The 23,879-nt window shown below is 45.6% G+C and overlaps 1 protein-coding gene and 1 non-coding gene across 2 annotated transcripts in view; one reads left to right on the top strand and one right to left on the bottom strand.

The window, feature by feature from the left end:
• Window positions 1-4,927: 4,927 nt before the first annotated feature.
• Window positions 4,928-5,065, top strand: LOC119936239. The gene has a single exon (XR_005453682.1). It is a non-coding gene; the product is annotated as a small nucleolar RNA SNORA7 (small nucleolar RNA).
• A 10,022-nt stretch (window positions 5,066-15,087) lies between these two features.
• The window catches only part of INPP5D (inositol polyphosphate-5-phosphatase D), a 217,429-nt gene continuing 208,637 nt past the window's right edge, over window positions 15,088-23,879 (bottom strand). Inside the window, exons 27-28 of the mRNA XM_038749732.1 lie at window positions 20,645-21,227; window positions 15,088-16,882 (exon numbers count right to left, since the gene is read on the bottom strand). Of these exons, the coding sequence (XP_038605660.1) occupies window positions 16,880-16,882; window positions 20,645-21,227 (586 nt within the window). The 3' untranslated portion in view covers window positions 15,088-16,879. The remainder of the gene's footprint in view (window positions 16,883-20,644; window positions 21,228-23,879) is intronic.

Here is a 23,879-nt window from a genome sequence, read left to right as displayed (position 1 = left end):
CCACTGAGCCACACTGCTTCGCAATTGGGTTCTAACTGCTCCAGCCTGGCATTGCATGAGTATGAATATTTTTCAATTGGCTGTTTTATTTTCCTTTAGTTAGAGTTTTACGTGCTGTAGAAGATGTGAAATTCTTGGGTTTGTCTGGTGCTTTCAGGGATGATGATAAAACTGATAATAATTATGGTATTTGCTGAGCGCTTACTATGTGCCAAGCGCTGTTCTAAGCACTGGGGTAGATACAAGGTAATCAGATCAGACCCAGTCCCTGTCCCACAAGGGACTCGCAGTCTTAATCCCCATCTTACAGATGAGGGAACTGAGGCACAAAGAAGTTAAGTGACTTGGCCAAGTCACACAACTGACGATTGGTGGAGCTGGGATTTGAACCCAGGACCTCTGACTCCAAAGCCTGTGCTCTTTCCACTAGGCCACGCAGCATGTGCCCGTTGTTGGGTAGGGACCGTCTCTATATGTGGCTGACTTGTACTTCCCAAGTGCTTAGTACAGTGCTCTGCACGCAGTAAGCGCTCAAGAAACACGAATGAATGAATGAATGATAATAATAATAATTATCATTATAGTATTTGCTAAATACTTACTATGTGTCAAGCACTGTTCTAATGCTGGGGAAGACGCAAGTTAATCAGGTTAGACACAGTCCCTGTCCCACAAGAAGCTCACAAGTCTAAGCAAGAGAGAGAACAGGTTTTGAATTTCCATCTTGCAGATGAGGGAACTGAGGCCCAGAGAAGTTAAGTACTTCACCATACTGATTTTTCCTGAATGTGAGTCCATATGTTGAGGGAAAAAAACCCTAAAACTAAAATAATATAAAAATAAAATAAAAACCCCAAAAAGCTCACTGTAAAAAGTTTAGATATCTTTATCCAGCTTTTGTGATAGACTCCCCCGGCCCCTTTTAGACTGTGAGCCCACTGTTGGGTAGGGACTGTCTCTATATGTTGCCAGCTTGTACTTCCCAAGCGCTTAGTACAGTGCTCTGCACACAGTAAGCGCTCAATAAATACGATTGATGATGATGATGATGATGACAAAGAAATACTGTAATGGAGAGAAGGACCACACCTCAGTAACCCTGAACTGGAGAAGTAGGGTGCTGCAGAAAATAATGTCTTAATAATAATAATGATAGTAACAATAATAATAGTGGTATTAAGTGCTTACTATGTGTCAAGGACCGTTTTAAGCACTGGAGTAGATACAAGCTAATCTGTTTGGAAACAGTCAATGTCCCCTATGGGATTTACAATCTTAATCCCCATTTTAGAGATGAGAGGCCCGGGAGCCCCGAGCAGTTAAGTGACTTGCCCAAGGTCACACAGCAGACAAGTGGCAGGGCCAGGATTAGAACCTATGATCTCCTGACTCAGGCTCGTGCTCTAATCACTATGCCGTGCTGCTGGTCTGCTCCCCCACTCTCCCGCAAGTGCATCCCTGTGCTCTGTCTCCCATTTCCCAGGGCTGAACCGAGCCTCTCTCTGCCCGCCAGATGGGAGAGGGTGGCAGGTGTTGTTTCTGTACCCTGCTATGGTTCCTTACATTCCTCAATTTTTCCACCCCCACTAGCAGGGGGAAGTTGGGTCTTTTACAGTCGTCTCCCCTCGCCCAGGGGCATGACAAGTGTGGCAGGAGCCACAATGTAAAGTACATTTTCATTTTTGAAAAAAATGCTGGTTCAATCTCTCATCCTATCCTGACTGGATTACTGCACCAGCCTCCTCTCTGATCTCCCATCCTCCTGTCTCTCCCCACTTAGGTCTATACTTCCCGCTGCTGCCTGGATCATCTTTGTGCAGAAACGCTCTGGGCATGTTACTCCCCTCCTCAAAAATCCCCAGTGGCTGCCAGTCAATCTACGCATAGAGCAAAAACTCCTCACCCTGGGCTTCGAGGCTGTCCATCCCCTCGCCCCCTCCTAACTTACCTCCCTTCTCTCCTTCTCCAGCCCAGCCCGCACCCTCCGCTCCTCTGCAGCTAATCTCCTCACCAGGCCTTGTTCTCGCCTGTCCTGCTGTCGACCCCCGGCCCACGTCCTCCCCTGGCCTGGAATGCCCTCCTTCCGCAATCCGCCAAGCTCGCTCTCTTCCTCTCTTCAAAGCCCTACTGAGAGCTCACCTCCTCCAAGAGGCCTTCCCAGACTGAGCCCCCTTTTTCCTCTCCTCCTCCCCATCCCCCCACCCTACCTCCTTCCCCTCCCCACAGCACCTATATATATGTTTGTACAGATTTATTACTCTATTTATTTTACTTGTACATATTTACTATTCTATTCATTTTGTTAATGATGTGCGTCTAGCTTTAATTCTATTTGTTCTGATGACTTTCTATATAATATATATATAAAACATAATATAATATATATAACATATATATAACATAATTCTATATGTTCCCCCTCCTTCCCCTCTCCATCCCCACCGCCTTACCTCCTTCCCCTTCCCACAGCACCTGTATATATGTATCTATGTTTGTACATATTTATTACTCTATTTATTTATTTTACTCGTACATATTTATTCTATTTATTTTATTTTGTTAATATGTTTTGTTGTCTGTTCTCCCCTTCTAAACTGTGAGCCCGCTGTTGGGTAGGGACCGGCTCTATATATTGCCAACTTGGACTTCCCAAACGCTTAGTACAGTGCTCTGCACACAGTAAGCACTCAATAAATATGATTGAATGAATGAATGAATGAATGACTTGACACCTGTCCACGTGTTTTGTTTTGTTGTCCATCTCCCCCTTCTAGACTGTGAGCCCATTGTTGGGTAGGGACCGTCTCTATATGTTGCTGACTTGCACTTCCCAAGCGCTTAGTACAATGCTCTGCACACATTAAGCGCTCAATAAATACGATTGAATGAATGAATTTTGGAGTAAAATTCGTACTTGTGCACCGGTGCTAACTTGCATGGCAGAGTTAGTTACATGGGCAGTTTTGATGCAGGAACTGGTCTCAGCATAGCCTTCGGTATCCACTCCAGTGTTCTGGCTGACTGAAAAACTCTTTCTTTGCTTTTGTTGCCTGCTGCTCTGTACTTCTTTGAAATGAGATTGTAGAGGATACGGTTGACGGATGCACTGAGATAGACAAGTTTCAAAGCGACAATATTAAAGAACTGTGAAAAGTGCTTCATCCTGGAATCTTCTGTAGTTATGTAGATAATCCTCACAATTAAGGTGAGGAAGCAACTGGTGAAATCAGTCCCATGTGTTCCAAAGGAAGGTCTTTCCCCAAGAGGTCACTGGGAGAAAAATAAGGATAAAAATGATCTTTAATCAATCAATAAATGGCATTTATTCATTCACTCATTCGATCGTATTTAATGAGCACTTACTGTATGCAGAACACTATACTAAGCGCTAGGGAAGTACAAGTTGGCAACAAATGGAGACGGTCCCTACCCAACAGTGGGCTCACAGTCTAGAAGGGGGAGACAGACATCGTACGAAGCATTTGGAATAGTACAATGCGACAGAGTTAGTAGACATGTTCCCTGTGTCTACTCACAGTCTAAACAGATAGATGGACACAAATATAAATACATAATTTACAGATATGTACTTGCATCATATAGCACCTGTGTATATGTATATATGTTTGTACGTATTTATTACTCTATTTATTTATTTTATTTGTGCATATTTATTCTATTTATTTTATTTTGTTAATAAGTTTTGCTTTGTTCTCTGTCTCCCCCTTCTAGACTGTGAGCCCACTGTTGGGTAGGGACCGTCTCCATATGTTGCCAACTTGTACTTCCCTAGCGCTTAGTACAGTGCTGTGCACACAGTTAGCGCTCAATAAATACGATTGAATGAATGAACGAATAGGTATCATCTCAACATGATTTCTTCATTTAAATTATATTACAGGATATAATTAATCAAGTGCATAAATATGATTAATGGGTTGATTCAATATAATAGTACTGAACTATATTGTTGCAAATTGTATACTTATAGCTGTCTTATTTCAAGGATGCCACCACTGACGGTAAGATTCTGCAGGAGATTCTTCAGGTGATTCTGAGAAGACCAAGAGTCTCTGCAACTCTGCAGTCTCTCTCACCTCTGGCTCCACTCTCCTCTGGTCCAAAATCCAATGCGGTGAGATCAATCAATCAATCGTATTTATTGAGCGCTTACTGTGTGCAGAGCACTGTACTAAGCGCTTGGGAAGTCCAAGTTGGCAACATATAGAGACAGTCCCTACCCAACAGTGAGCTCACAGTCTAGAAGGGGGAGACAGAGGACAAAACCAACGTATTAACAAAATAAAATAAATAGAATAGATATGTACAAGTAAAATAAATAAATAAATAGAGTAATAAATATGTATAAACATATACACATATATACAGGGCCTTGCCCACCCCCAGTCTGCCTAAGGAGCCAGTTAAGTTCTCTCATGCCAAGGGCCTTGATGGCGGGGTGGTGATGTGGCCCCAGAGGCCAACAGTTTCTTCCCGATATATTTTCCCCCCACTCCCACGCCCCTCTTGTCCCCCATCTCTTCCCTTCTGGAATATTCCCCCCGTTTGTGAACGTAGAAGCCTTGGAGATGACTGATGCTGTTGATGGTGAAGGGGAGAGTGGGCAAGGGTGAGGGTTTGGGAAGGAGAGGGAAATGGGATGAGCTAAATGGGTCCAAATTTAAACATTAAGTGGAGCTGACTTGGAGGCGGCAGGAAACACACTCTGTTCCGCTCTGTAACCCATTTTCATTACATTTGGAAAGAAAGTTGTTAGGGAATTAGGGAGCATTCATTTGACAACGCAAGTCTGTTTAGATACAGCCCACAATAGGGTCAGAGGAAATGGCAAGCAGTATTAGACCCTATGAATAATGCAACACAAGTTTCCTCAATGTGGGATTTTTCAAGAAAGTAACCCCCATGTCCCCTCTCAGGGTGGCACCTGGAGAGTTTCCAATACTCTACCAGTCTCGGCTATGGGAGGGAGAGTCAAGCAGAGGTCTATCTATTCCATTCCTAGCTTGGGCAGTGGCTAGCGAGTGGAAGGCAATCTGCTACAAGTCAAAAGTCACCCATGCTGGGCAGCAGCGGCATGGAAGAGAGTCGAGGGCAGAGATTCAAGTTTACTGCGTGGAAGGCGACAGTGGAAAACCACTTCCATATTTTTACCAAGAAAACTCTGTGGATCAACTACCAGAACATTCGCAGATGGAGAGCGGGGAGTTCCGGGAGAGACGTGTCCGTGGTGTCGCTATGGGTAGGAAACGACTCAAAGGTTTAAGACAAGACAAGAACCCCCATTTTATAGGAGAAGCAGCATGAACTGGCGAAATGAGCATGTGACTGGGAGTCAGAAGGCCTGGGTTCTGATTTCAGCTCCGCCGCCTCACTGCTGTGTGACTGTGGGCAAATCACTTAGAGAAGCATCATCATCATCATCATCATCATCATCATCATCAATCGTATTTATTGAGCGCTTACTGTGTGCAGAGCACTGTACTAAGCGCTTGGGAAGTACAAGTGGCCTAGTGGCCAGGGCACGGGCTTGGGACTCGGAGGTCATGGGTTCTAATCCCAGCTCTACCACTTGTCTGCTGTGTGACATTGGGCGAGTCACTTAACTTCTCTGTGCCTCAGTGATCTCATCTGTAAACTGGGGATTGAGACTGTGAGCCCCACGTAGAACAACCTATCTTCTAATCTACCTTAACGCTTAGAGCAGTGCTTGGCACACAGTAAGTGCTTAGCAAATACCATAAATTATTATTATTATTATTATCATTATTATTCTCTGTGTCTCAGTTTCCTCATTTATAAATGGGCATACCATATCAATTCTCCCTCTTACTTAGACTGTGAGCTCCCTGTGGGACAGGGGCTCTGCCCAACCTGATTATGTTGTATCTATCTCAATGTTTAGTACAGTGCCTGGCACGTAGTAAGTGCTTACCAAATGCCAAACAAATACCATTATTAACTAGGTGTATGGGTCTGGAGAAGCTAGAGATCAGGTCAGAAGATATGGACGCCTGAGTGATTGGCATACAGATATTAACTGAAATATGAGCAGCAGTGTGGCCTAGTGGAAAAGGCAGGTCTGGGGGTCAAGGATTTGGGTTCTAAATCCTGGCTCTGCCTGTTCAATTCATTCATTCAATCGTATTTATTGAGTGCTTACTGTGTGCAGAGCACTGTACTAAGCGCTTGGGAAATACAAGTTGGGAAATACAAGTTGTTTTCTGTGTGACCCTGGGCAAGACACCTAACTTCTCTGTGCCTCAGTTTCCTCATCTGTAAAATGGGGATTAAATCCTATTCCCTCCTCCACACCCCCCACCAGGGACACTCGGAGAGTTCCCAGTTCTCTATCAGTCTCGACTCCTGGAAGGTGAGTCAAGAAGAGGCCTATCCATTCCATTCCTAGCTTGGGCAGTAGCTAGGGAGAGGCAGGCAATCTGCTAAAAATCAAAACACCTTTGCTGGGCAGCAGCGATGTGGGAGAGAATAATAATAATAATAACGGCATTCATTAAGCGCTTACTATGTGCAAAGCACTGTTCTAAGCGCTGGGGAGGTTACAAGGTGATCAGGTTGTCCCCCGGGGGGCTCACAGTTTTAATCCCCATTTTGCAGATGAGGTAACTGAGGCACAGAGAAGTTAAGTGACTTGCCCAAAGTCACACAGCTGATAACTGGAGGAGCTGGGATTTGAACCCATGACCTCTGACTCCAAAGCCCAGGCTCTTTCCACTGAGCCACGCTGCTTCTCAAGAATCAAGGGCGAAGACTCAATTTTACGGCATGGCTCAGTGGAAAGAGTGTGGGCTTGGGAGTCAGAGGTCATGGGTTCGAATCCCGCCTCCCCCACATGTCTGCTGTGTGACCTTGGGCAAGTCACTTCACTTCTCTGTGCCTCAGTTCCCTCATCTGTAAAATGGGGATTAAGACTGTAAGCCCCACATGGGACAACCTCATCTCCTTGTGTTCCCCCCACTGCTTAGAACAGTGCTTTGCACATAGTAAGCGCTTAACAAATACCAACATTATTCATCATCATCATCAATCGTATTTATTGAGTGCTTACTATATGCAGAGCACTGTACTAAGCGCTTGGGAAGTACAAATTGGCAACATATAGAGACAGTCCCTACCCAACAGTGGGCTCACAGTCTAAAAGGGGGAGACAGAGAACAAAACCAAACACACTAACAAAATAAAATAAATAGAATAGATATGTACATTATTATTATTATTACAGTGCAGAAGGAGGCAATGGTAAACCACTCCCATATTTTAACCAAGAAAACTCTACGGATATACAACCAGAAGGATTGCAGGTAGAGGTGGGACTTTCTGGGAGAGACGTGCCCATGGCGTCACTGTGGGTCGAAGACGACTCAACAGCATAAGTCGAGACCTCTTACGCAGACTGTGAGCCCCATATGGGGCAGGGACTGTGTCTAATCAGGTTGGACAGTGCTTAATAGAGCACTTGGCAGATAGTAAGCACTTAAATGCCATAATTTTTATTATTTAGTACATGAGCTCCCTAAGGGCCCGGACCAATCAATGACTGCAACACAGAGGCACAGCTGCCATGCCTAAAGCAGATAAAAGGTGGTTGCTTTGAGGCACGTAAGGGAGCATCTGGAGACAGCACGGAGGCCTGCAGAAGAGCAGAAGCATGCAGAGAAGCAAGTATTAAAGAAGCAAGCAGAATAAAAGTCACTTAATGTCTCTGTGCCTCAGTTCCCTCATCTGTAAAATGGGGATTAAGACTGTGAGCCCCCCGTGGGGACAACCTGATCACCTTGTAACCTCCCCAGCGCTTAGAACAGAGCATTGCACATAGTAAGTGCTTAATAAATGCAATTATTATTATTATTATTATTATTATTATTCTCTCCCACGTCGCTGCTGCCCAGAAAAGGTGAGTTTTGACTTGTAGCAGATTGATGATCACATTGTAACCTCCCCAGCGCTTAGAACAGTGCTTTGCATAAGTGCTTAGTACAGTGCTGTGCACACAGAAAGCACTCAATAAATGCAATTGAATGAATGAATGAATGAATGAATGAATGAATGAATGAATGAAGCAGCAGCACTTGGAAGCAGAAAGAAGACGCACCGTCAGAACTGGCTCCTTTGAGCACAGACTAGTATTGGACCCTTGGTGGAGTGGAGTGAGTGAGTGTGTGGATGTGTCACTCCCTTGTACGCTGGTAAAATTAAGTAAAAAAACTTTCCACAGTAACCTTGGTGATCAGAGCTGTGGTTTGATTATTCTATTTATTTTATTTTGTTAGTATGTTTGGTTTTGTTCTCTGTCTCCCCCTTTTAGACTGTGAGCCCACTGTTGGGTAGGGACTGTCTCTATATGTTGCCAATTTGTACTTCCCAAGTGTTTAGTACAGTGCTCTGCACATAGTAAGCGCTCAATAAATACGATTGATGATGGTTGATGATGATGTGTCACTGAGGCTTCCGCGGTCAGTATGAACCGGGGGCTCGCGACAAGGTTCCTACGGGATCGGGTGTAAAGGAAGAAGCGGCAGAGAAGTGACCCTCTGTGCCTCAGTGTCTTCAGCTGTAAAATGGGGATAAAATCCTACTCCCTCCTACTTAGCTTGTGAGCCCCATGTGATACCTGATGATCCGGTATCTACCCCAGCGCTAATACGGTGCTTCGCACATGCTAAGCGCTTAACAAATGCCACAATCATTATTATTATTATGATTCTTATTATGAACAGGGAGAGAGAGCACTAGGGTTTGAGTCTTGCATGAAGTGTGGCTCAGTGGAAAGAGCACGGGCTTGGGAGCCAGAGGTCATGGGTTCTAATCCCGACTCTGCCACTTAGCTGTGTGACTTTGGGCAAGTCACTTAGCTTCTCTGGGCCTCAGTTACCTCACCTGTAAAATGGGGATTAAGCCTGAGCCACACATGGGACAACTTGATAACCTTGTACCCCCCCGCCCCCCGCGTTTAGAACAGTGCTTCGCACATAGTAAGCACTTAACAAATGCCATCATTATTATTATTATTATCATCTACTATTAGGTGGTGTTGGGAAGCCTCTCATGACTGATTCATCTCTTCACACAAGTCAGGTAAGGTCAGTAACTTATTAACCATAGCCTTTTCAGATAAGTATTTGTTGAAAACAGTATCTGAGAGTATGTTACATGCAATAAACAAAGCATTTTCCAGTTATCTGGGGCACCGATGATCTCATTTTGACACTCCACACCGAAGACATGAAATTTGTTACAACATTAGAAGCAATCAAAAATACAAAGAAAAAAATCCCATACAAACAGCAGTGTGCCACAAGGCTCTGAAAGTAAACCTGTATAACTCTACAAAATCTGTACTCTGCTATGGAAGAGAACATCCAATAAAACTAATCTGAGATGGAAGGAGCTAAATTGGGTTTATTCTAAATTGGAGATATGAACACATAAGTTACCTCTGTAACCCTCGCCATCCCCCCCTTACCTCCTTCCCCTCCCCACAGCACCTGTATATATGTATATATGTTTGTACATATTTATTACTCTATTTATTTATTTTAATTGTACATATTTATTCTATTTATTTTATTTTGCTAATATGTTTTGTTTTGTTCTCTGTCTCCCCCTTCTAGACTGTGAGCCCACTGTTGGGTAGGGACCATCTCTATATGTTGCCAACTTGTACTTCCCAAGTGCTTAGTACCGTGTTCTGCACACAGTAAGCGCTCAATAAATACGATTGAATGAATGAATGAATGATTTCTTTCTATCCTCTCATTGCTTCCCCAGACTGGACATCCTCTTGGTTTGGATTGCAACCTTCCCTTGTGGCTTGGCCATGAGCTGTTCTCCTCAGGATCAGTTAAGATTGCTCAATGGCCCTTTATTTGTCTGACATTGGCTTCATCTCCATGCTGCCATATCTGGCTCAGACTTGACTCTACCTTGTCTTTCAGCCCACTGCAGCCTGCCTGGTGGGGTAAACCAGGCTCTTCCCCACCAAATGCCTGTCTCCCCCTTCTAGACTGTGAGCCTGTTGTTGGGTAGGGACCGTCTCTATATGTTGCCAACTTGTACTTCCCAAGCACTTAGTACAGTGCTCTGCACACAGTAAGCGCTCAATAAATACGATTGAATGGATGAATGAATGGTATCGCCCTCCTCATGCTGCTTGTGGAAGCTCTACACTTTTTCTCCTGAACCTTAGGAAAGACTTCCATTGGGCTGACATTTGGGCAATAAATCATATTTTATTTCCCCCTCAGGTTGAACACCGGGTCAACAAAACTCAGACAAATAAATGCATTCATCACCTGATGAAATGCAGAGTGCACAACTTAGTAGTGTTGGCTGAAGGCTGAGCCAGACTGAGCCCCTTCCTTCCTCTCCCCCTCGTCCCCCTCTCCATCCCGCCATCTTACCTCCTTCCCTTCCCCACAGCACCTGTATATATGTATATATGTTTGTACATATTTATTACTCTATTTATTTATTTATTTATTTTACTTGTACATATTTATTACTCTATTTATTTATTTATTTATTTTACTTGTACATATTTATTACTCTATTTATTTATTTATTTATTTTACTTGTACATATCTATTCTATTTATTTTATTTTGTTAGTCTGTTTGGTTTTGTTCTCCGTCTCCCCATTTTAGACTGTGAGCCCAATGTTGGGTAGGGACTGTCTCTATATGTTGTCAATTTGTACTTCCCAAGGACTTAGTACAGTGCTCTGCACATAGTAAGCGCTCAATAAATACGATTGACGATGATGATGAAGGCCAGAACTAACGTGTTTTTAAACTGCAGCTTGAATTGAGATAATGATGGTATCTGTTTAGTGCTCACTATGTGCAAAGCACTGTTCTAAATGCAGGGGGGATACAAGTTGATCAGGTTGCCCCAAGTGGGGCTCACAGTCTGGCTCAGTGGAAAGAGCATGGGCTTTGGAGTCAGAGGTCATGGGTTCGAATCCCAACTCTGCCACATGTCTGCTGTGTGACCTTGGGCAAGTCACTTAACTTCTCTGAGCCTCAGGTACCTCATCTGTAAAATGGGGATTAAGACTGTGAGCCCCACGTGGGACAACTTGATCACCTTGTATTCCCCCCGCCCCCAGCGCTAAGAACAGTGCTATGCACATAGTAAGTGCTTAACAAATGCTATCATCATCATTAATCCCCATTTTACAGATGAGGGAACTGAGGCCCAGAGAAGTGAAGTGATTTGCCCGAAGTCACACAGCTGACAATTGGCGGAGTCGGAATTTGAACCCATGACCTCTGACTCCAAAGCCCGTGCCCTTCCCACTGAGCCACGCTGCTTCTCTGTGATGTCAAGGATGCCTTCAAAAAGCAAAGGAATGATTGTTCAAATGAAAGACACCACTGCACACCTTCCAAATCCACCCAATGAGCCCCTGAAAAGCAGAGCCACTTCAGTGAATGAACCCCTCCTGCCGTGATGGCAGCCCCGATTCCTTTCCCACCCACTGTGGTTCAAAGTTCACTGATGCTAGCCAAGTCACTGAGAAGCTGTTAAAATGTAGCATGGCCTAGTGGAAAGAGCTCAGGCCTGGAAGTCCGAAGACTTCTACTCCCCGCTTTGACATGTGTCTGCTGTGTGACCAGGGCAAGTACTTCTCTGTGCCTCACTTACCTCATCGGTAAAATGGTGATCAAACCCTACTCCCTCCTATTTAGACTGTGAGTCCCTTGCGGGACAGGGATTGTGTCCTCGCTGGTTAATCTGTACCTTCCGGGCGCTAAGACCCCTCTCAGGGTGGCACCTGGAGAGTTTCCAGTCCTCCACCAGTCTTGGCTATGGAAGGGAGAGTCAAGCAGAGGCCTACCCATTCCATCCATTCATTCATTCAATCGTATTTACTGAGCGCTTACTGTGTGCAGAGCACTGTACTAAGCGCTTGGGAAGTACAAGTTGGCAACATATAGAGACGGTCCCTACCCAACAATGGGCTCACAGTCTAGAAGGGGGAGACACAGAACAATACCAAACATATTAACAAAATAAAATAAATAGAATAAATATGTACAAATAAAATAAATAGAATAATAAGTCTGTACAAACATATATGCATATATACAGGTGCTGTGGGGAGGGGAAGAAGGTAAGGCAGGGAGGATGGAGAGGGGGAGGAGGTAGAGAGGAAGGAAGAGGCTCAGTCTGGGAAGGCCTCCTGGAGGAGGTGAGCTCTCATTCCTAGCTTGGGATGGCAATCTGCTCCAAGTCAGAACTCACCTGTCCTGGGAAGCAGTGGCATGGGTGAGAATAGAGGGCAGAAGCTCAAGTTTACTGAGTGGGAGAAGGCAACGGTAACCACTTCTGTATTTTTACCAAGAAAACTCTATGGATCCACTACCAGAAAGATTGCAGATGGAGAGCAGCGCATTCTGGGAGAGATGTGTCCATGGAGTCGCTATGGATTGGAAACAACTCGAGAGCTTAAGACAAGACGCATAGTAAGTGCTTAACAAGTACCATAGTTATTATTATTATTATTATTATTATTATTATTATTATTATTATTATTATTATGCCTAACGCACATCTTAATTCAGTTGATACTTGGTCTCATGGTACAACTGGAAGTGCCAGACCAACAGATTATCTTGTGGCCACCATAGAAACTGAATCATTTAGGACAGACTATTTTCTTTCATTCAGTGGTACTTACTGAACAGTTAGCCCGGGCAAGCATTGGGGAACGATAATAAGACTCAGCCCTGACTCTTAAGGGACTCACCCTCTAAAAGGAGGTTGGATCATGAGAGAAGATACCTAGAATTTAACATAAGAACACAAAAACATCAATAAACATAAACACAAAAAATCTTTTTGTTGGCTGTTTCAACTAATCAATCACTGGTATATATTGTGTATGGTCCTTCTCCGCCCCACAGCACTTGTGTATATTTGTACATACTTATTATTCTATTTATTTTATTAATGATGTGTATATATCTATAATTCTATTTATTTTGATGCTTTTGATGCCTATTTGTTTTGTTTTGTTGTCTGTCTCTCCCTTCTAGACGGTGAGCCTGTTGTTGGTTAGGGATTGTCTCTATCTGTTGCCGAATTGTACTTTCCAAGTGCTTAGTACAGTGCTCTGCACACAGTAAGTGCTCAATAAATATGATTGAATGAATGAATGAATGGTCTTGGAGGCCTTGGGAAAGTTCCCTAAATTTTGTATGAAAGTGGTTTAGGAAAATGGAATATGAAAATGTTACCCTCTAGACTGCAAGCTCATTGCGAGCAGGGAATGTTTCTGTTTAATGTACCTTCAAGCATTTAGTACAGTGCTCTGCACTCAGTGAGGGCTCAATAAATACGATTGACTGACTTCTAAATCTCGGAAAGTCTCCTCCTCCCATGGAGGGCCACCGTCCCCCTTCAAGAGTTAGGCAATGCTGCTCCTTTGCACTAGAGTTCTCAATTAACATTTCATGCTTGTCACTAGGTAAGAAAACTACAGGCATTGGGGAAAGATGAGGAATATGCTCATAGGTGCTTTAATTCTATTTGTTCTGATGATTTTGACACCTGTCCCCATGTTTTGTTTTGTTGTCTGTCTCCCCCTTCTAGACCGTGAGCCCGTTGTTGGGTAGGGACCATCTCTATATGTTACCGACTTGTACTTCCCAAGCGCTTAGTACAGTGTCCTGCACACAGTAAGTGCTCAATAAATACGATTGAATGAATGCTCTAGTTTTTACCAAGAAGGTCTTTTGGTAGCTATGTTACCCTCCAGAAAATGATTTCATATGTAGCTGTCTTGGGGAAACACCCTGGGGGTTGTGGTCGAGTCTGCTTGTGGCAAACCCAATGACAAAGCTTTTAGGGAATCTAAAGCTAGATACCTAGCTTTTAGGTAGCACGGAAGTGATCTGTCTACTTGTTTTGTTATCTGTCTCCCCCTTCTAGACTGTGAGCCCGTTGTTGGGAAGGGACTGTCTCTATATGTTGCCGATTTGTGCTTCCCAAGCACTTAGTAAAGTGCTCTGCACACAGTAAGCTCTCAATAAATACGATTGAATGAATAAATGAATCTGCCAGGTGGGACTGAACGCCTGCATTCATTCATTCATTCAATCCTATTTATTGAGCGCTTACTGTTTGCGGAGCATTGTACTAAGCACTTGGGAAGTACAAGTTGGCAACATATAGAGACGGTCCCTACCCAACAGCGGGCTCACAGTCTAGAAGGGGGAGACAGAGAACAAAACAAAACATATTAACAGAATAAAATAAATAGAATAAATATGTACAAGTAAAATAAATAGAGTAATAAATACGTACAAACATATATACAGGTGCTGTGGGGAAGGGAAGGAGGTAAGGCAGGGGGATGGAGATGCATCCATTTGGGGAGGGAGAGGTAGCGTGGTCAAAGTGGAAAGAGCAGGGGCCTGGGAATCAGGGGGGCCCCAACTTGCTCCCTTTGTTCTACCCCCTTCCTCCCACCCACAGCACTTGTGTATATATGTACATATTTATTATTCTATTTACTTATATTAATGATGTGTACTTATCTACAATTCTATTTATATTGATGCCTGCTTACTTGTTTTGATGCCTGTCTCCCCCCTTCTAGACTGTGAGGGCAGGGACTGTCTCTATTTCTTGCTGAACTGTACTTTCCAAGCACTTAGTATGGGGCTCTGCACACAATAAGCGCTCAATAAATACGACTGAATCGAAGAATCAATCCTTGTGTATCCCAGCAACCTCTCACATCAACAGGACCCTAAAACACTAAAGCCATTTTTTCCAGCTCAGAATGGATTGCTCCAAAAGTACGACGCTGGGCTGGTGCAGACGAGATTCTTTCACCAGGCAACTTTGTCTTTGAGGGGGTCTCCTCCTTGGCTCTGGGGTCCACCTGTTAGACCCTATGCTAGGCTGTCGGCAGCTTGAAGTCTTCCCTCTCACTGTCACCGGGCTGCCTGTACTCGGGTGGCTGACTTCGGCCCAAATGGGGACCCTTCCTCCCTCTCCAGAATCTGTATCCCGGAAAAAACAACAACAGGCAAAGCAGCAGAGTGAAGAAAAATAGGGTTTATTAGGACCATGGCTCACAGAGCAGAAAAGCTTTCAATATACATGACTGGGAGTTGAAACAAATCTTACCTACTAGTACATTCACCCAAACATACGCACACAACACAGGTACGCACACTCCCAAACATACACACACCCAAACATACACACAGAATTCTGGTTGCCAGCAGGGAAGTATGTCGTATACTCTTCATCTTTTAAATTATGACAAAAAAAGAAAGCGATTAAAGCCCCCTACCCCACCCAAACAACTCAGAGGTTGAGGTACAGGCTCTGGAAGCCTTTTCTATTTTCAGGCACAGAGAGAGCTATGAACCAAAAAAAAGTGTTCTCCCCCAGACTTTTAGGACGGAGCAGGGCCTACGATGTTGGAACCAACAGGAGAGAACTTGGTGTTAGATGTGACTTGAGAATCTGATGAATATAAGACTAGCTGAATCCCCCTGCAGATTTTTGGGGCATCTGAGAGGAGAGGGATGGGTCTGTTCTGGGGGATGGAAAAAGATCTATTTGCTAGGGGTGTATCTATTTGCATCTGAACCTCTTTCAACGTATTTTGACTGGAGATGTGCCCTGTGCAGCAGCAGGGCAGACTCCATGGAGATAGGAACCCAATTTCTCCTGCCTTCGGAGAACAGTGATCTTGGCCAGTATGGTAACCATAGCAGCAGATGCTGCTTCTCTCCCCGTTCCTACCACGGCTTATCTGCTTCTTCTTGGACTCCCTGCAGTGAAGAGAATTCCAAGGAGTGTAGCAAGAAGCGGCAGCATGGGGAGGAGGGCAGAAAGCAAGCCAGCCCCTATCCCGTTGCCTGGGAAGCAGTGGCGGCTCCGTGACCGCCGCACTGCTTACTGGTTTGGCCTGTCCCACAATCTCTGGGTGGGTTTGAGTGAGTTAGTGAGGATGAGGGGCCAGAGAGGAGGGAAAAACAGCGAGGGCTGACTGCCCCTTGGTGAAGCCGGGCATTCCTGCTAGTACAAAAGAGAATCTGAGCCAGGTCCCCAAAGGGATTGGGTGCCCCCGGGATGGGCTGCAGCCGTAGGCTGGGGTGAGGCAGGAATTCTTCTCTCGATCGGTTTTTCCCGGGTTTTGGATCAGATCCTGAGCTCCAGGGAGCCTTCCCATAAGCTAACTGCCTTCTCACTGGTCTCCCCACAAATGGCTGGAGGCAGACGGTCTCCAGTGCAAACCGTGCCTGGGATTCCTGCAGAGCGGCAAGTTGCAATGTACCCTTTACTCGTAGTTTACTGAAAACCTGAAAGTTGTCAGTTGCTTTAGCACACTAACATGACTTAGTTCAGTTTGCTTCCCCACTTACATCTGGTTTCCTGAGACGAAGTGGTCCTGTTTTCTATTTTAATGCTTTGCCATCCCCACACACTCCACTGTCGGTGATTATTGCTTAGGACAAATACCGGGTATGCAGTTTCTTATTAGCTGGGGTGAAAAAAACAACAACACACCAACATCCAGTAGAGTCCTTTAGTTCCTTATCCGTACCTTCTTCCATCTTCCTGAAATGGCCACATTTATTCTCCCAGAGGTCTGGTAGTACCAAGGTAAAACCATAACAGTGAATCCTGCCAGCATTCTTTTTCTCTTTCTGACCTGAACAATTCATATTAAATTTCTCAGCCGGCAGCACTATCTACTGACAGCAAAGGAGCTAGTCTTTTTCTCACAAAACAAGAAGTCCCGCAAATGATGTTAGGAATATCAGGCCGGAGGACAATAGGCTCCTTCCAGAACATGGCTAGCCAGGTAACATTTACTGTGGAGACAAAAGAAAAATGAGGTAGAAACAAAGACACAGAGTTCGGTTTGTCCCCTTAAGTGAATTAGCCCTAGGGGTTACCCCTCATAGGAGTGAAGATGAAGTCTGAAAGACCCGTCACCCTCACTGCCTATCACCAGCACATTTAAGTAGTGACATCTCGGATGGGAGTTTTTCTCCACTTACTGCCAACTGGTTTCTATTTACTTTCCACTATATTTTTTAATAGTCGTATTCTGTGGCGCTGATTTCAGTTGCCATGGGAACAATAACTTTGCACTTCTTAATTTCTTTTTTTTAATAATCTCCTTTAACACCCTCTTATTAATGCAATCTTGTGCATTTTGTTCTTTTCTAAGAAACTTAAATCACTAGGCCATTCCGCTTATGAATACAAATGCCTCTCACCCTGTGTAAGGTACCGAGACCCTGACAATATAATTTAGTACTCATTATTTTATGTTCATTGTACGGGGTTCTGCTCAGGAGAAGAATTAGTTTAAAAATTGTGACAAGGAAGGGCTCCATTGAAAAGACTATGGGATTTCAAGGGTGGAGATACTGAAACCCTGAAAGCATCCATTGCTCCAAGGGATGTGTTCACGAGGGGAAAGGTATCAGCGCTTAGAACAGTGCCTTGCACATAGTAAGCGCTTAACAAATGCCATCATTATTATTATTATTACTCCCAGATTTGGAGGGAAGGGTGGGGAGGGCATAAATATCAATGACTTTTACTTGTACATACCTATTCTATTTATTTTATTTTGTTAGTAAGTTTGGTTTTGTTCTCTGTCTCCCCCTTTTAGACTGTGAGCCCACTGTTGGGTAGGGACTGTCTCTATATGTTGCCAACTTGGACTTCCCAAGCGCTTAGTACAGTGCTCTGCACACAGTAAGCGCTCAATAAATACGATTGATTGATTGATTGATTACTGTGTGCAGAGCACTGTACTAAGCGTTTGGGAAATACAAGTTGGCAACATATAGAGACGGTCCCTACCCAACAGTGGGCTCAGGTCTCCTCAGGCTACAATGGGGACAACCGCTCCCAACAAGAGCTAAGGATCCACGGTCTCTAGGCAAAGAATTTAAAAATTGTCATACTTGTTAAGCGCTTACTATGTGCCAAGCACTGTACTAAACTCTGGGGTAAATACAAGATAATCAAGTCCAAAATGGGGCTTAGAGTCTAGGTAGGAGGGAGAACAGGTTAGCTCTCTTCCTCCCTTCAAGGTCCTGCTGAGAGCTCACCTCCTCCAGGCCTTCCCAGACTGAGCCCCTTCCTTCCTCTCCCCTCGTCCCCCTCTCCATCCCCCCCATCTTACCTCCTTCCCTTCCCCACAGCACCTGTATATATGTATATATGTTTGTACATATTTATTACTCTATTTATTTATTCTACTTGTACATATCCATTCTATTTATTTTATTTTGTTAGTATGTTTGGTTTTGTTCTCTGTCTCCCCCTTTTAGACTGTGAGCCCACTGTTGGGTAGGGACTGTCTCTATATGTTGCCAATTTGTACTTCCCAAGCGCTTAGTACAGTGCTCTGCACATAGTAAGCACTCAATAAATACGATTGATGATGATGATGATGATGATCCCCATTTTGCAGATGAGGGAACTGAGGCACAGAGAAGTTAAGTGATTTGCCCAAGGTCACACAGCAGCCACGAGACGGAGCTGGGATTGCAATACGGGACCTCTGAGTCCCAGGCCCCTGTTCTTACCACCAGACCATGCTGCTTCTCTAGAATCATGAAGCTCACTCTTAGCAGAGAATTCAAGAGGCCTTCCCTGAGAAGCAGCGTGGCTCAGTGGAAAGAGCCCGGGCTAGTGTTTTGAGCCCACTGTTGGGTAGGGACCGTCTCTATATGTTGCCAACTTGTACTTCCCAAGCGCTTAGTACAGTGCTCTGCACACAGTAAGTGCTCAATAAATATGATTGATTGATTGATTGATTGACTGATTTTTCAGGGATTTATTTTAAAGCAGCGTGGCCTAGTGGAAAGAGCGTGGGCTTCAGAGTCAGAGGACCAGGGTTCTAAATCTGGCTCCGCCACTTGCCTGCTGTGTGACCTTGGGAAAGTCAATCAATCAATCAATCGTATTTATTGAGCGCTTACTGTGTGCAGAACACTGTACTAAGCGCTTGGGAAGTACAAGTTGGCAACATATAGGGACAGTCCCTACCCAACAGTGGGCTCACAGTCTAGAAAGTCGCTTTGCTTCTCTGTGCCAGTTACCTCACTGGTAAAATGAAGATTAATAATAATAATGTTGGCATTTGTTAAGCGCTTACTCTGTGCAAAGCACTGTTCTAAGCGCTGGGGAGATACCTGGTGATCAGGTTGTCCCATGTGGGGCTCACAGTCTTAATCCCCATTTTACAGATGAGGTACCTGAAGCTCAGAGAAGTGAAGTGACTTGCCCGAGGTCACACAGCAGACGTGGCCGAGCCGGGATTCGAACCCATGACCTCTGACTCCAAAGCCCGGGCTCTTTGCACTGAGCCATGCTGCTGAGCCCCATATGGGACACGGACCGTGTCCGACCTGATTAGCTTGTATTTACCTCAGCGCTTAATTCAGAGCTTGGCACGGAGTACGCACTTAAATACCATTAAAAAAAAGAAGGGAAGACATCTTAGCTCAGTGGGCCTGGGAAGGGTCAGAAACACTCCATCATGCGTGGAGTGTCTCTCTTACCCTCCTCCGCACGATTCCACTCACTGGTCTCTCTCTGGACTTGTTGGCTTTAAGGGTTTCCCCTTGGAGCCGCAGTTTGAGGGAGCAGCAATTAAATCATCATCGTCAATCGAATTTATTGAGCGCTTACTATGTGCAGAGCACTGTACTAAGCGCTTGGGAAGTACAAATTGGCAACATATAGAGACAGTCCCTACCCAACAGTGGGCTCACAGTCTAAAAGGGGGAGACAATTAAATGGATTAATGCCTTCCCCTCAACCCTACTGATCTCCCATTCTCTCTGATCTCCCATCCTCGTGTCTCTCTCCACTTCAATCCATACTTCATGCTGCTGCCCAGATTATCTTTGTCCAGAAACGCTCTGGGCATGTTACTCCCCTCCTCAAAAATCTCCAGTGGCTACCAATCAATCTGCGCATCAGGCAGAAACTCCTCACCCTGGGCTTCAAGGCTGTCCATCATCTCGCCCCCTCCTACCTCACCTCCCTTCTCTCCTTCTCCAGCCCAGCCCGCACCCTCCGTTCCTCCACCGCTCACCTCCTCACCGTACCTCGCTCTCGCCTGTCCCGCCATCGACCCCCGGCCCACGTCATCCCCCGGGCCTGGAATGCCCTCCCTCTGCCCATCCGCCAAGCTAGCTCTCTTCCTCCCTTCAAGGCCCTACTGAGAGCTCACCTCCTCCAGGAGGCCTTCCCAGACTGAGCCCCTTCCTTCCTCTCCCCATCGTCCCCCTCTCCAACCCCCCCATCTTACCTCCTTCCCTTCCCCACAGCACCTGTATATATGTATATATGTTTGTACATATTTTTTTACTCTATTTATTTATTTTATTTGTACATATCTATTCTATTTATTTTATTTTGTTAGTATGTTTGGTTTTGTTCTCTGTCTCCCCCTTTTAGACTGTGAGCCCACTGTTGGGTAGGGACTGTCTCTATATGTTGCCAATTTGTACTTCCCAAGCGCTTAGTACAGTGCTCTGCACATAGTAAGCGCTCAATAAATACGATTGATGATGATGATGATGATGATGATGAAGACGTACCTGCATGGGGGTCCTGCTCACCGGCCCTTCCTCTGGCCGGTGCTTCCCGTGGTGTGGGAGCTCGGAGCTTTCCCGGTAATCTCGGCCTTTGAAGTGCTGCAGGTGCAGCACGGCCTGACTCTTGGCGGGGAGAGGTGGCCTGTTGCTCAGTCCTTGGTTCCCCTGATGGCCCATCTCCGACCTGGCGGGCTTGACCGGCCTCTTGGCCGGCACTGGGGTTTCCGAGGTGGTGGACGGCTTCGGCTTGCTCTGGGCCTTTTCCCCTCCGGACGCTGTCTTCCCGTCTGCGGAGAAGGAGCAAGTGTGGGAGCACAGCCGAGGCATGGGGGTGAGGAAGGGGGCGGAGAGCTGTTTGCCGGCCAATTTACTTTCAGCTTCGGGGGGTTTGGTGAGCAGGAAGCTCAGAGGGGGCTCGGGGCCGGGCTGCCGCTCCTTCCGTGAGGCCTTCGGGGAGTCTTGCTCTTTCCGCGGTGCCATCTTAGAGAAAGAGCTCACGGACCCGTAGAGGGGGTTCTCAAACATCTCGGGCTGCAGGTCCTCTTGGGATAAGTGCTCCGCCACGCTCTTTCCCGGGTCACCCGGCCTGCGGTGATGGAGAGGGAGGAGACGTGAAGGAGGGCTTGTGGTCAGAGAAGAAACAGCATGAATGGAAGCAGTGTGGCCTAGTGGAAAGAAAATTGGCCTGGGAATCAGAGGACCTGGGTTCTAATCCTGGCTCTACTACTTAATCCATCAATCAATCGTATTTATTGAGCGCTTACTGTGTGCAGAGCACTGTACAAAGCGCCTGGGAAGTACAAGTTGGCAACAAATAGAGACAGTCCCTACCCAACAGTGGGCTCACAGTCTAAAAGAAAAAGTCTAAAAGTCTAAAAGTCACTAGTCTTCTGTGTGACCTTGGGCAAGTCACTTGACTTCTCTGGGCCTCAGTTCCCCCAACGGCAAAATGGGGATTCAATATCTGTTCTCCCTCCTCGGACTGTGAGCCCCATGTGGGACTTCATTCATTCAATCATATTTGTTAAGGGCTTACTGTGTGCAGAACACTGTACTAAGTGCTTGGGATCCCAGCTCTGCCAGTTGTCAGCTGTGTGACTTTGGGCAAGTCACTTCACTTCTCTGTGCCTCAGTTCCGTCATCTCTAAAATGGGGATTAAGACTTTGAGCCTCCCGTGGGACAACCTGATCAACTTGTAACCTCCCCAGTACTTAGAACAGTGCTTTGCACATAGTAAGCGCTTAATAAATGCCACCATTATTTATTTATTACAAGTTGGCAACATATAGAGACGGTCCCTACCCAACAACAGGCTCACAGTCTAGAAGGGCTCACAGTCTTATATTCACCCCACAGCTTAGTATGGTGCCTGGCACATAATAAGTGCTTAACAAATATCGCAATTATTATGATTATGATTATTGTTTTGAATATATAGTCAGGGCACGAATGAGACAGGGATCATGGAGAATAGAAGTGGTGTAATAGGGAACTGAGCTTAGGGGGAAGGTGGAGGTAAAAGCAATCCAGAAGAGCAAGACCTAGAAGCAAGATCACAGGCTTGAGCGTCAGAGGATGTGGGTTCTAATCCTGACTCCACCATTTATATGCTGCGTGACCTTGGGCAAGTCACTGAACTTCTCTGTGGCTCAGTTCCCTCATCTGTAAAATTGAGATTAAGACTGTCAGCCTCATGTGGGATGGGGACTACGTCCAACCTGATTAGCTTGTATCTGCCCCAGTGCTTAGAACAGTGCTTGGCACATAGTAAGCGCTTGGCAGACATCATAATTATTATCAACTATTATTATTATTATTATTATTAATTGTCCAAAACACAGCACCGGCAAGACAATAAGTGAAGCAGCGTGGCTCAGTGGTAATAGCCCGGGCTTTGGAGTCAGAGGTCATGGGTTCAAATCCCAGCTCCACCAATCGTCGGCTGCGTGACTTTGGGCAAGTCACTTAACTTCTCTTCAGTTACCTCATCTGTAAAATGGGAATTAAGATTGTGAGCACCCCTTGGGACAACCTGATCACCTTGTATCCTCCCCAGCACTTGGAAGAGTGCTTTGCAGATAGTAAGCGCTTAACAAATGCCATCATCATTATTATTATAAGTGCCCAGATGCCAATTCCACGTGTATGTAGGTGTGGGGGTGTGGGAGGGTGGAAGAGCACATTTGGCCCTGGTTTGGGCCCAGCAGGCCTGCAATGAGGGACCCGGGCTGCTGGGTGCCAGAAAACCATTGGCCACCAGCTGTGTTGGGCAAAGATCCGGTCGGGCACAGAATAATAATAAAATAATAATGGCATTTATTAAGCGCTTACTATGTGCAAAGTACTGTTCTAAGCGCTGGGAGGTTACAAGCTGTTCAGGTGGTCCCACAGGGGGCTCACAGTCTTCATCCCCATTTTACAGGTGAGGGAACTGAGGCTCAGAGAAGTTAAGTGACTTGCCCAAAGTCACCCAGCTGACAAGTGGTGGAGCCGGGATTTGGACCCATGACCTCTGACTCCAAAGTCCGGGCTCTTTCCACTGAGTCACATTGCTTCTCTAAGAAGCCACTCCACGGTGGGAATGGGGACCACCCAACCAAGGTGGCCCACGCTATCACTGCTCCCACTCTTTCGACGGACAGGACACGGTGCCCAGGCCGGCCTCAGACCCTTTGGGTTCCCATTATTCTCTCCAGACTGAAGGTGAGCTGGAGTAGCTTGCAGGTCCCATCCTCCTGAGCTCTCTGCCACCATGGCGGTAACTGGTTTAAATGCCTGTTCCCATAAGAGAAAAGGTTTATTTTCACCCATAGTGGTAGGGGGAATGGACGAACAGAATAAATATCCAGCTTCCACCTGGAGGATAAAATAAATCTGGGAGACCTACAGCTACTTCTCTCAGACCTGCAGATTTTTACTGTATGCACATTCAATCACATTAAGAGGAATTAAGGGGGTTAAGAGCTCACAAAGCCTCCTGACTTGGTGTTCCAGTCCTGACTCATCACAACCCTGACACACAGCCTCTTTCAAGGTGGGGCTCCCTGCCAGACAAATCATCAGTATGAGAATCTGCACTTGTGCCTAGAAACGCAATATGTGGCTCTGCTAAGTGTTCTGGAGCCCATTCTCTCCCAGCTGAGGATGCCCGGATACTTCTACAGAAGATGCAAATCCATCACAATCCAACACGAAGTACACCATCCCTCCCATTATCCACAGAGAGGAGGGCTGTTG

Source organism: Tachyglossus aculeatus, chromosome 1 (genome assembly GCF_015852505.1).
Source record: "Tachyglossus aculeatus isolate mTacAcu1 chromosome 1, mTacAcu1.pri, whole genome shotgun sequence".
In the NCBI taxonomy this organism is placed as follows: Eukaryota; Metazoa; Chordata; class Mammalia; order Monotremata; family Tachyglossidae; genus Tachyglossus; species Tachyglossus aculeatus.
The sequence above is the reverse complement of the archived record's forward strand: the minus strand, read 5'-3'. Positions and strand labels throughout refer to the sequence as shown.